At 42.2% G+C, this 13141-nt stretch overlaps 1 protein-coding gene across 1 annotated transcript in view; it reads right to left on the reverse strand.

Annotated features, from left to right (window-relative positions):
• prrc2c (proline-rich coiled-coil 2C) overlaps positions 1 to 13141 on the reverse strand; it is a 43923-nt gene that overhangs the window by 9662 nt on the left and 21120 nt on the right. The window contains exons 9-18 of the mRNA XM_059513106.1: positions 10574 to 10661; positions 10299 to 10482; positions 9117 to 9699; positions 8398 to 8573; positions 8023 to 8266; positions 7515 to 7725; positions 4960 to 7395; positions 883 to 1043; positions 494 to 648; positions 4 to 376 (exon numbers count right to left, since the gene is read on the reverse strand). Coding sequence (XP_059369089.1) covers positions 4 to 376; positions 494 to 648; positions 883 to 1043; positions 4960 to 7395; positions 7515 to 7725; positions 8023 to 8266; positions 8398 to 8573; positions 9117 to 9699; positions 10299 to 10482; positions 10574 to 10661 — 4611 coding nt within the window. The remainder of the gene's footprint in view (positions 1 to 3; positions 377 to 493; positions 649 to 882; positions 1044 to 4959; positions 7396 to 7514; positions 7726 to 8022; positions 8267 to 8397; positions 8574 to 9116; positions 9700 to 10298; positions 10483 to 10573; positions 10662 to 13141) is intronic.

Genomic DNA, 13141 nt, shown 5'->3' on the forward strand with positions numbered 1-13141 from the left:
TACGTTTCTTGACATCAGAGAGAACAGCGGAGCCAGCCACCTTGTTCTCCCACAGTTCTGTACCCAGGGTGTTGTGTGCCTGACTCTTGGCAGGGAAGTCTACAGGTGTGGGGGTCAGAGGAGCCACAGCACCCTCAAGAGGCTGGGGCGAGCTAGTGCTCTGGTTGGAGGCAGGCAGGTTGTGCTGCGACACAGACATAGCTGGCTGTGGTTGAGTCTGCTGAGGTACAGCCTGGGTCTGTGGAGCTGGAGCTGATGGTTGCTGCTGTCCTGCTGCCAATCCTTGCTGCTGTTGCTGCTTTTTGGCAAATCGCGGAGGGAGTTTAGAACCACCACCTCCCCTGCCCTTCTCTCCAGAGCCCTTTTTACTCCAATTCTGTACAGCATAAGGACAAACAAAGAAGACTTCAGATGAGATATTGGTTTGTGTACCAACTGCCATGATGCAATACTTGCAATACATTGGACTTAAGTCATTCCCTCCTCTCCTCACCTGTGCAGTCTGCTCTTCTTTCTTCCTTCTTTCCTCATCCTGCAAACGTTTCTGCTGTTTCCGTGAAACAACCTCTGTAAACCCGTCATCATTCATGTTAGACTGAGGGTCCTCCAGTGTTGTGACCTCTGGGTGGTCGTCAATGATCACTACACCTAGAAAAGGATGGAAAGAGGACAAACAAGTGTCAAACTATTTTATTAAGCTTACCAATAGTAAAACTTTGTTCATAAATAGTAGTGATAATAATGAAGCAGTAATTACAAGTAATTTATAGCTAGCCAAAATTTTACTAAAAATTACTTAATCAAAAAGTTACTAAAAATAGTTTGACTTAAAAATTGTCACTACAAGGTGTACCAAAAAATTCAATTAAAAAAAAAACTAACTGGCATAATTGTTGAGATCGAACTGAGACAAAGCATTTTCTTTCTCTTTGGGTTTTTTGACAGCTTGCTTTCCTTCCTCTTTCCGGCGGCTGGGAGCAGGTTCTTTCCCAGTTTTCAGACCTGTACTGGCCTGAGTGGTCTCTGCATTTTGAGAAGCAGCACTGCAGGAAACAGAAAATATAAGCTCAGTAATAAATAAAAATCTGAGGGTTGTGGGGAGGGGGGGGGGCAGCAAGATAAAAGTTGTCAGTTGAATGAGAGACGGTCTAAAAATACATGTCTATTTGGAGGGCTGTCAAGACAAACTCACAGGCAATTATCACCTACACAGTTGAATCAAAACAAAGCTCTTAAAAAATAAAATAAAAAAAGAAACAGAGCAGAACTCAATGTCCTAAAGCTCCATTATAAATAAATGTCTGAATAATAGAAGTAATTGCCATGAAATAAAGTTTAGAAAAGCATAAAAGAGCACTGCTTTTTACACTGTCTGAAGAAAACGGGAGTTGTTAGTTCCTAAAATAACTGTGGACAGCTATGAGGCTGTTATGTTCTCTGCATGTTGCTATGCATTTATTAGGGTGTTCTGGTTTCTCTGTGGTCCAAGTGAAAGGGCTTACCCTCATTCTGGTCCATAGCTATATGGTTTTTACCAGGCATAAATTAATTACTTAATCTCAAATTGCCATTGCATAAGTTTTGTTCTGAAATGTAATTCTTTGAGGAAGAACAATTTGTCCAATCACACTCCTGGAGGGCCTACTTGCCCCAGTATACTTATCTGGATGTTTTAAGTAATTTTGAAGATCCTGATTAGTTGGTTTAATAGTTTTAATAGTTAAGGCTCTATACTAAATAGGACACTGGCCCTTCCGGAGCAGGATGGGGCACTCATGGTATAAGCAAAGTGATGCCTGCTGTAAGCCTTTAAAGTTTCTTGCGTTCCTGAAGACCTTGATTAGCTAGATCAGGTGCGGTTTAATTAGGGTCAGAGCTAAACTCTACAGGACAGTGGCCCTTTAGGAGCTGAATTTAACAGCCCTGCTTTAAACCATGACAGATGCTTTTCACCTATAATCTGCTAGAGCTGAAACCACTAATCTATTTAATCGATTAAAATAGTTGTCAACTAATTAAGTCATCGATTAGTTGCTAAAAAACTTTTATTTGCTGTAAGCGCCTCATTTTGTGCATATTTAAAATCTGCGATGACCAAAGTGTGGCAGTAATGAGCCACCGCAGGTTTTATTCAGCCAGTACAGCAGGAGAAGTAGCGAATAGCCAATAGCTGGCCTCGTTTTAAGTCACGCGCTTCCCGAACTGCGTCTGCAGCAGCGAGATGGTAGAGACAGGTGGCAGTGGAGTAAGTTTGAGAAAGAAAAAGAAAAAAGTGGAAGATAAAACTAATCGAACGAAGTCATCCAAAGTGTGGGAGAACTTTACTTTGAGCCTTCAAAAAAAGAAGAGTAACCTGTAAACTCTGCACTACTGAACTGTTTAACTGTTTAAGACTTTTATTTGTGCAGATTCTCCAGTACAATGTTGTTTGCAAATGTTTAGTCGTAAAAGCTAATAACATTGCTTTTTAGCAGTTAACATTTAAAGATTTACAAACATGTTCTGTGATCAGTTTGTCGTTTACCAGTTCATAATTCAGTCTTGCAGCCTAATTATGATTGAATGTAGGGGTGTGCATGGATAGTCGAACATTCGAATATTTGTTCTGCTCTAATTATTTGCTAAATAAAAATGATATTCGAATTTCGCAAAAAAAAAAAAAAAAGTTCACAAAACCTAATTTGGTAACTTCCTGTGATTCTCCGGCATACTTGAAGATGTATGCAAGCAAAAAATAATTAATGAATGAATAAGGGGCCGTTCACATATCGCGCCTAAAAACGCATGGAAAATGCTTCTCCTTTCCAAAGCGCTCGGGCAGAAGCGCTCCTGAGGCATCTGCTGTTGCTAAGCAACAATGACGCACTCTCTCGACGCAGAAATTTCAGCAAAGGATGAATGGATTTGCAGCACAAAAAAAAAATCGCTTTCAGTAGCTCTGCTACTAAATTTATTTCAAAATGGCAATCCATATACAGCTGTTCCTTCATCTTGGCTGAGCTTTCAACGTTGTTACGGGAAACGATGAAGCTGAATGTTTAGTTCTTGTCACATGACCTGCGGTGCACTTGCGCCATTCTGAAAAGTTGAGATGTTTTTAACTCAATGCGGTGCGGACGCGGCTGGAAAAAACGGGCGCGACGCACCGCGTGCGCATCGCAACCATGTCGCTTCCAATATGACCGCGCATACTGCGCCAACTTTGCAAATAACGAACTTGAGCACGCAAAAGACGCAATATGTGAACGGCCCCAAATAACTGCGGTCTTTTACAGTACTTCAAATATGCCGTGGAGAATCACAGAAAGTGGCCGAATTTAAGAACATTGTTGCGGCATCTCTCAAGCAACGAATAAACACCGCTAACTTGGAGAATGCAGTGAAAACTCTTCTCGCGTCTGCCCTAGACCCTCGGCACATCTCAGGTTTCTCGATGAAAACATGAGAAGGAAAAAAAAAACTTTTTTGAACATTATCAGAACATTTTCCTTGATGTGAGTGGTGCGTCACCAACAATGAAGAGGATGCAATGCCCACTTGTCGAAAAAGGCTGAGCCAGTTCTTCAGCGATGATTACAGAGTCCAGCCGAGACAAGTGGAAACAGTTCTTAGTGGAGCCATGTATTCCACCAGATGAGGATCCCATTCAGTGGTGAAAATAAAACACGAAGCCCTTCACAAAACTTATTGGCTTAGCACACCGTTATTTCTGAGTCCCACCAACGTCTGTGCCGTCAGAGCGCTTTTTCTCCGCGGTTGGCCTTATTGTTAACAGACTAAGGAGCCGACTTTCCCCCGATCATGTTTACATGCCTGTATTTCTTAACAAGAACATGTAAAACAATAGAAAAAAAAGCAAAAAAGATTTGCTGCCAATTTAAATGTTTCAAAGTTAAGTGTAGGCTACGTTCTACAATAGCCTAATTGCTGCAGGCTTCTTTACGTTTCTTCTTTGTTCACTTTTTTTTTTTTTTGCTTTTAATCTGTACTTTTGTTTGTTTGCACGCATTGTTAAAGGTTTTCAGCTACAAAACACGATGTATAATGTCCAAGCTTATTGTGTGTAAGCTTGTTCAAAATGACGGAAACAATAAATGTTGCTGAAAAATAACTGATTAAATTTAATTTACATAAACGAATATTAGTTTTTTGTGAGCTCAAATATTCAAATGTGATATTTGCAGAAAACGCCCATCCCTAATTGAATGAGAGGGGTAAATGTTTAAATGTATTTGAAATGCACTTTTTTCCCCTAAGTATTCACTGCTCTTATTCACACAGCAGGTTTTTTGTGTGTCAAATTTTTTTTTTCTGGACAACCTTCTGATGGATTTTACTTTAAAATGCGAGTTCCATTCAGGTTTCAGGCCATTGGCACTTTATTCGAAGGATTATTTACAATTTCACAGCATAAGCTATAAAGCTGTTTCCCAGGTATAAGTTGTGTATTTACACGAAAAAAATAATAAAATGCAATGTACTGCAAATTTATTCTGTTTTATTATTATTCTTCGTGAAAATATTTTCTGAAAGATTCCTTAATAAGCTTTGTTCGGGATGTTAAACTACTTTAGGAGCCCAAAGGACTGCCATGGTGAAAACATTATTTGAAATCTTGTGAAATTTGCTAGAGTATGGGTCAGTGTTTTGATTGCAGAAGAGTTTGACAAAGGATTACTAACACATAATAAAACAAAACTCCAGGTATATTTTTGATGAGGATATGACAATGCAAAATGGTTAAAATCTTTAAAAGTCTATGTTGAATGATAAAGACCCTTTGTTAATAATTGAATTGGAACAAATGGGCAAAACTAAAATATAAGTACATAAAGATTAATCGATTAAGCATAAAAATAATCGACAGATTAATCGATTATCAAAATAATCATTAGTTGCAGCCCTAATCTGCTATATTTAAACTCTTTTCTGCCTGGGACAACACCGTTTAAGACTCACCCCCTCCGTCCCGATTTGGCTCCAGATCCTCCCCTTCTTTCGTTCTTGCCTGCAGGGTACCCTCGACCTGTTTTAGGCCCATTATTTCCTCTTCGGTTCTGCCGATCCACAGGCCGCTGGCTAGAGAAGCTCCTCTTGGCTGCTGAGGCTATCTCCCGTTTTGAGATTGCCACACTTTCTGTGGGTGATTTGTTCTGTCCCCCAGAGATATGTATGGGCACAGAAGAGGAAGTAGTAGTGATGGCAGTCATGGCTGCTTCAAGCTGCTTCTTGTCCTCCCGCTCTCTCCTTTCATTGAAGTCGCTACTCTCAGAGGCCGTCTCCCATTCCTCATTTGCCTGGTCAGAAGAGTTCTGATTGGACAAGTCAGGTGATTTGCTGCCAGCAGCAACTACAGTGGTGGCTCCCATTTCAGGATCAACAGTCTCTGTGACAGGAAGTTCAGGGGGAGTCATGTCAGGAGTGAGAGAAGGTGCTGTACTGGTATTAGCCACTCTCTCTGACAAAGCGACCAGTGCTCCAGGAGCTTTAGACAGTGTTGGGGAGACCGATGTAGGTACTGGCACACCAGGAGTAGTCTCTCCAGCAAACACTGCTGCCTCACGTTCTTTAAGCCTCCGAAACCGTGGAGGCTTGTCCTGTCTGGGAGGACGGGCTGCCCTTGGTCTCCGGGGCCTCTCCCGAAAGCTTTGTCCACCCTCTCCAATTTTCTTGTTGTCATATTTGGTGTGCCGTCTTTCAGAGGGGGTGCTATCAGTGCGTGAGGTCTCTGCTTCCTCTGGCCGAAAGGTCTCCATGGGCTTCGAGGGCCACTGTGAGGACTCTTTAACTGGGACCCGACGGAAAGGAGCAGATCTGTGGCCGCCTCGTTCCCTGCCACCACCTCGCCTGCTCTGCAAGCCTCCCTTGCCTCGCCGTGTGGCATCACCCTTTAAAAGAAAACCCGGTTTAGGTCGCCCATCCTCATCTCGAGGCCCAGGTTTTTCTGAAAGATTTCCAGTTGCAAATCCAGAGGCAGATTTAGAGGAGCGAGATTCCGGCAGCTCGCGACGAAGCAGCCTACTCGGTTTGGAGCTGGGCTCGCGATCTGATGCTCCGGTGTCACTGGCAGATTCTCTGCCTTCACTTTCAGAGTCTGTGTCCGAGCCTCGTCTGCGTCTGCGCTTAGGCAAGACTTCAAAATCTGAGCTCTCGCTACGGGTTTCACTCTCCTCTCTGCCATGAAAACTAGCTGTTCCTGTGGAACTTAATGGCAAGTCTGAGCGTGACCGTGGCTCTCTGTAAAGGTAGTCACCTCGACTCCGACCACGGCTACCTCTGCCCCTCCCACCATAGCTGCCTCTGTAACTCCGGCCACGGGAATAGTACTCTCCCCGACCACGGGCTTTAAAATCAGAAGGCCAGTCCTTCTCTCGTTCCACATCTCTGTCCCTCTCTCGGTCTCGTTCTCTGTCTCGCTCCCGTTCTCTGTCTCGCTCCCTCTCATCTCTACGGTAAGCTCTGGGAGGGAGGTTGGAGTCTTTGCGAGATGGTAATTTGGGTTCAGGACGTTTGTCATTAGATAGAGGTTTGTCTGGTTTATCCTCGGCAACAGTTGTGGCTGTAGGACATACAGCTGCCTGCAGATCTCTGGACTTCGTTCCAGCAGTTGATACTCCCACTTCAGGTTCTACCACGACTTTCTTCTCATTACCAGAGGGCTTCGGTCCATCAGATGCTTCTACAGTGGATGAAACGGCACCTTTGGGAGCAGCTACCTCTTTTTTGGATCGCTCCCCTCGTTCGTGCTGTTCTTCTTTCTCTCTTCTCTGTTCCCTCTCTTCCTTCATGTCTCGCAGCACAGGTTTCTTAATAGGTCCAGATCTCCTCACTGGCCGCTCCCCCCCGGTACCCTCTCTCCTTCCAGATCCAGATCCACGGGATCCCCAGCGCATCTCTGACTTTTGTTTGTTGGGTGCAGGTAAAATAAGCTTGTCGGTTTTGTGCATGCCATCATTAGCTACAGGCGGCGTGGAATGGCTGTTGATTACAGACCCTTGTCCAAATGGCTCCTTTCTTGACTTGTCCTCTGGTCTTTCCACGGTATCAGGGTAGTCCAGGTTTTTCTGTGCTATGGTAAGTCCTTCAAATCTGGGCTCTTCCAGTTTTAGAGAGTGACTGGAGCCTTGCGAGATGCTTTGTTTCAATACAGCCTGTCCAATGGCTTCAACCTCATCTGCACCAGAGAGATTAGCCTCCTCAGGTTCAAAAGAAGGGATGACTGGTACTCTGTCAGTCTGTAGGAGACCTGGAACCTCTTCCGAAACATGACCAAACGCAGACAAGGATTCAGAAGAATTCCTGAAGAAGTCGCTCTTGCCCCTGGGCTCTAGTGGGCTATGGTCCTGAGGGGAGACACCTGATAGACCTCTATCCAGCTCCAGACAAGCATCCAATCTATTTTAAGAGAGAAAGGGAAAAGAAAAGGTCTTAATACTTGATCAACAAGTTATTTCTAACAGTCTGCAAATAACTTTTATTTTTGATCTAAAACCTCTATAATAAAGCAGTCTTGCCTTGTCTCCTTGCCATCTTCACGCCCTTTTATGGCTGCAGAAGAGGGCAGGGGCTCTGTTGATGGATATGGGTCAGAACCCCAGACCATTCGAGGTTCATTGGGAACTCCGTGTTCTCTGATTGGTCGGGTCAGATGATCAAAAGTGTCTGATCCAGAGCTGCTGTTGTCTGTTGGCTCTCGTCGTAACAATTGCTTAGGAGGCATTCTCCCTGATGTTGACATACAAAACAATTATTATGACTTAACATACTACAGATATAGAACTCTCAAAAAATGTATAAATGGAAATTATTAAATTATCAGATGTAATGTTTGAGTGTAATGTCTAGTGACTAGAGATGCATTTAAAAATGTGGGCTAAATATGGGCTAAACTGAGATGAAGAAACAGCATTACATTAAAACAACATTAAGTGAAAATGTGTTCTTGTATCTTGTAAATGTGTTACAGTGCTTGGGTGTGTTACCAAGTTACTAGGAAGGAAAATTTTAGTTTGCAAGACACACCGGGGTGCATAGGAGGCATATCTATTGGTGACCGCCCAGACATCATGCGAGGATCCATGTAAGATTGCATCATTAGCCAGCGTGGGTCAAAGCCCATTGAAGCAAGGTGTTGGTGGTGGGGGCTAAGAGGTTGGTATAAGGATCTGTGCTGAGGAACTGAACCGCCTGAGGGAGAGACTGGACCCCCTCCACCCTGCTGCTGCTGTTGTTGCTGTTGCTGCCACTGTTGTTGTTTAAGCTGTTCCTGGAGAATTTAAGAGAATAAAAGTTACATTACTATAAAGCAGGAATTACTACAAATAATACTAGTTCTCATTTTCATTATCGAGGTTCAAATTAACATTGATTCTTAAAGCCAGGACATTATGTGAGCACCTGTTGTCTAAGGAACCTTGGTGGTAAAGACTTCTGGAACTGTTTTGAGTATCCAGAGGTGACAGAAGGGCGAACAGCAGTCCCAGTGTCTCCCTCATTTTCCAGTTGAGACGGAAGAGGTGCATCTTCACTAAGAGAATGATCCAGCCTGGATAACGACAACTGAGGCTCCTCAACTGAAAGAAATTTTTTTTTTTTTTTTTAAATATATAACTAGCGTTTTTATTAGAAAAAACAACAAAAAAACCAACAACGTGTGAACACCTGCCAGATTTTATCCAAAGCAACAGGGAATCAACTATGACATTGGCATTGCCAGTGCCATGCTCTTTTGTTTGAGCTACACTACAGAAAAAGTATAAATGCTTCAAACCAGGTGAGCTTAATTTAGGTTCTTGTCGCACTTTGGTTGGTCTGAGTTTTGACACCCTACCACAACTGTAATATTTTCATGTTGTACTTTAGGCTCTGAATTAAGGTAAGTTTAAATCATTAACAAGGGCATAAGCTCCAGTTGAGCTTTTTGATTCTTAGATTTACAACCAAATTGTCACCTCAACATAAAGACATTAGCATTTATCTGATAGAAAGAATACAAGCTGAAAACTAACAGTAAACTGTACCAGAAAATCAAACTAGTACACCCCAAACTAGTTTTTAGTATACTTTAGAATTTTAATACCTTTATGATTTTTTTTTTTTCATCCATTTACATTTACCTCTGGGCTCCTCAGTACTGAAGTAGTCTCTCATTGGGTGTCTCTCCACTTGTCTATGCACCTCCTCAGTTACAGCAGTATCAACCTTGCTTTGGGGTTCTGGGGCAGTCCTATGGACAGGAGGGCTAGGTTGTCGGGTAACAAACTGTGGCACCTCCTCCACAGTTGGCTCTGTCCTTTCATGGGTTGGCATGGGAGGGCAGGGTTGCCTTGCAGGGGAAGGTGGTGGTTGAGGCTGAGGGGGAGGAGTTTCAGCAGGTAGTTTAGGCACAGTTTCGGTCAATTCCTGGTGATCACCATGAGCTTGCGTAATTTGTGTAGTAGTTTCTGTAGTTGAAGGTCGTCGTTTCTCCTCCAGTTGTTTGAGTTTCTCTTTGCATGCAGCAAGTCTCTGTTCTTCCATGCGCCGTTCCTCCTCTTCACGCCGCCTGCGAGCGCGTTCTACTGCTTCTGAGAGCTCTGACTGCTTCTTCCGTTTCTGTCGCCATGCTTCAGTTTCCTCTTCACCAGCAGAGGGTGCTGTTGTGGGTAACTTTGTAACACGGGGACCACCACTTCCCACAGAACGTCCAACAGTTTGGCCCTATACACAAAAAAACAATGAAGCAAAAATATGGAGAAAAATAAAAGGACCAACTCAGTGAAATCAGTAAGACAATTGACCCTTCACAAAAACCCGCCCTCCTTAATTACTGTTTCTACCTCTGAAAAAGCAATGCTGCTCTCACACTACACATTCTCATGCAGTAAAAAATATATTGCAGAGCAAAGGGAAAACTGACAATACGCCGACAGACAAGACAGAGCAGGTTACTTATTGCATGAAACAAAGTCTATGCTTTCAAATTGTTATTAGAAATTCAAACAATAAATACCATTTTATGGATCGTGACAGATCACTGTAGCCCTAAGCCTCACTGTAGTTCACACACGTGAACCAATTGTCTTTTCATATTTCCTTAAAGCACGAAATAAACAAATGAACATCAGAACTTATTTTATTTTAAACGCACAAAGACAACAATAAAAACCAATTTTTAAAGTTTAAGTCCACCAAATTTAATCTACCATCCTGTGTGATTTGTTTGTCAACCAAGATGTCAGATTCTGCCTTATGAATGGTCAGATCGCCTGTCAATCAAGCTCTTTTCAAAGGGTCAATAGTTCTAGTGCACACCATACCTGTTGTTCTTGTGGAGGAACCATCTTGCTATAATGGACAATATTGCCAGGGGAGGGAGCCCTGGGGTCTCCACTTTCAGCCCATGAGCTCTTGCCGTCACGCCTCTCCTCTTTTCCTTCCTTCCATGCCTCATGAACATCAGCATTTCTTGACCGCATGCGATCAACTTTAGTCATCCACTCCCTTTGTTTCAGCAAGAAAGAGTTTTATAGAGCCAATGTTCACTATTCCCAAAGAATTTTGTATAAAATAAGTCACAAAGATGAGTGCTTACCAGTTATCGCCTTTCTCCTTAGCCGAATGGTTCTCCTCATCATCACTAAAGTTCAGTTTCTCAGTATAGTCAACTTCCATTTGAGCACCTAATTAACAACAAAAATGGTGAATCAATTAACAAATGGATGGCTAGGACATGTGTTAAGGATGGAGCAGGACAGCATCACAAAAGTCGCCCTAAGATGGACACCCCTGGTAAAAGAAAACCAGGGAGACCCAAAACCACCTGGCGCAGAACTGTGACAAGAGCTGGAACAGACGAACCTGTGATGGGGAGAGGCCCAACATGCTGCCAGGGACCGAATACAATGGAGAGTGCTCATTGAAGCCTTATGTCCCATACGGGATGAAGAGAAATGATGATGACGAATTTACAAATGGTTTAAATATAAAATGAAATGTGGAAATAGCTAATAACCCAATTTATTCTAAACTTTATAAATCACTTTATCTGATTAATTTGTATCTTCTGATTTGCTTCCATGATCTACTGAATATAAAAGTATTCATAACATGAATAAGTACTTACATCAGTGAAAATTTCTATATTTTACAATGTAAATGGCGCAGAAACCTTGACCAACTGACGATTTCTACTATTGCACTGTACTAGGGATGCCACAAGGAAATCTAGATCTTTACAGATTTCTTGAAAATGTTTAATTCATTATGAATAATTATTATTCCCAACAACAATAAAACAGTACAATGACAAACTCAAACATACTTAGAGCAAAAATAAGACAGTTGACATACAGAACCCCACACAAAAATCAATTTGTGGCCACAAATTAAGAAATTGTTCCTACAACTTCAGCAAATTTAAATGAGGGAAATGAATTTGTATGAGGCCACAATTTAATAAAACAAAAGCTTTCAGTTTATAACTTTAGTCTATTGTTTAACTAAACAAAATAACTTTTATTTCTATTGAAAAAAAAAAAAAAAAAAAAAAGATCAGAACAATGGTGGGCAAGTCATTGGCCACGTTCACACAGCAGCAGAATACGGTTGTCAGTCCTGATTTTGATTCCTTAGAACGGTTTACATTCACACACAGTTCGGTTTATTTATAGGTGTGATGAGTGCATTCTGTAACCAAACTCACACCTGTACATTTTCAGGATTCACAACCACATTTTCAGAACACACGCGCTGTGTGAACAGAACAGGACTAAACAACTATTTGTCTGATGCATCATACAGTGCGAGAGAGTTGCTCTGCTGCACACATGCGTGTCTAATGTATGGTACGAGTTTTCATGTGTTGTTTCGGTAGCTTACAGTGATGGAGAAATTATCTGTGTCATCTGAAAGTTTTAGATTCAGTCAGTTTTCCACCAAAGCCACACCCATCAGTTTTGTGTTCTGTGCATGACTCAAATATGCTCTGCTCTCTACCCAAATTTAAAAGCTGCTGTCGGTTACTGAAGATTTGACGGAAGAACTTGTGGCTCGATTGGACTCCTGTCATGTCAGAACTTTCAGTATTATTGATGTCGCCATCTTTGATTTTACTTCGGTCACTGTTGCTATGGTTACTGGTAAGTAATACTGGCTTGATTGCTGTTGCACTTTCATACTGACAGTTTACGGGACCCCCCCATCTGAGGGTTGCTCCCCCTAAAATGAAAAATGTAAATAATAATGCTGTATACTTTAAATAATTGTGCAAGTAGTAAAACACCACAAACAGGGTAAAAATGCGTTTTAAGTTGAGAAAGATTTTTTGTCTCCCCCTCCCTTGCCTCACGATGCTTTGGTCCAAATGCCTGCTTTGCTCTTTTACGTCACCTACACACACAAAGAGACAAGTCCAGTGAGAGAGATGTCAATAGGACTGGGTACCGAACTTCGATGCCTTTATTGTATCGAACGAAAAACTTCTATACTATGAGTATCGAAAAATTATTTATCTTTTGGTGTCAAATTTCGGTTCCAAAAGCCAAGCGGCTGGTTTGTGTGTTTTTTTTTTTTTTGCCAAGTGGCTGCATCTGTGTGAGCTTGTAGCATACGTGCATGTAAGGACCTAAATTCACCGTGACTGGCTGTCCACCACCACGTGACGGGGAGGAATTCTGAAGATACTCGCAGTCACACAACACAAGTGTAGTTGTTTTTTCTCAAAACGTTTCCGTTTTACAATGCCAAAGAGGTCTAAAGTGTGGCTACACTTTATGAAAGTGGATGCCGAGTCAGCAAAGTGCAACATATGCGATAAAAGTATTGCAACCAAAGCCGGTGCATTTGTTTGGATGAGTGTTTTGCCCTCCCTCTCTGTTTAGTTTGGTCTACTCCATTGCGTATCTTGAAACACGCCCCCTTTCACGTCGTCTAAAAAACAGAGAGACAGATTTATCCGGTACAGCGAATTTCTCCAAGCAGCAGGCCACTGTATACGTTCACTTAAAACATAACCGACTGTGTTTACGAGAATACTTGCAGAAACAATTATTTTGATATAACTGTATGTGTTCATTCAGAAGCTACGATACGCGAAAGATGAATTTATTCTCTGTATGTGCATTGTCTGAAATGCTGCTCGCAGCACGTGCTTTGAATGAGT

Source organism: Carassius carassius, chromosome 27 (assembly GCF_963082965.1).
Source record: "Carassius carassius chromosome 27, fCarCar2.1, whole genome shotgun sequence".
Taxonomy (NCBI): Eukaryota; Metazoa; Chordata; class Actinopteri; order Cypriniformes; family Cyprinidae; genus Carassius; species Carassius carassius.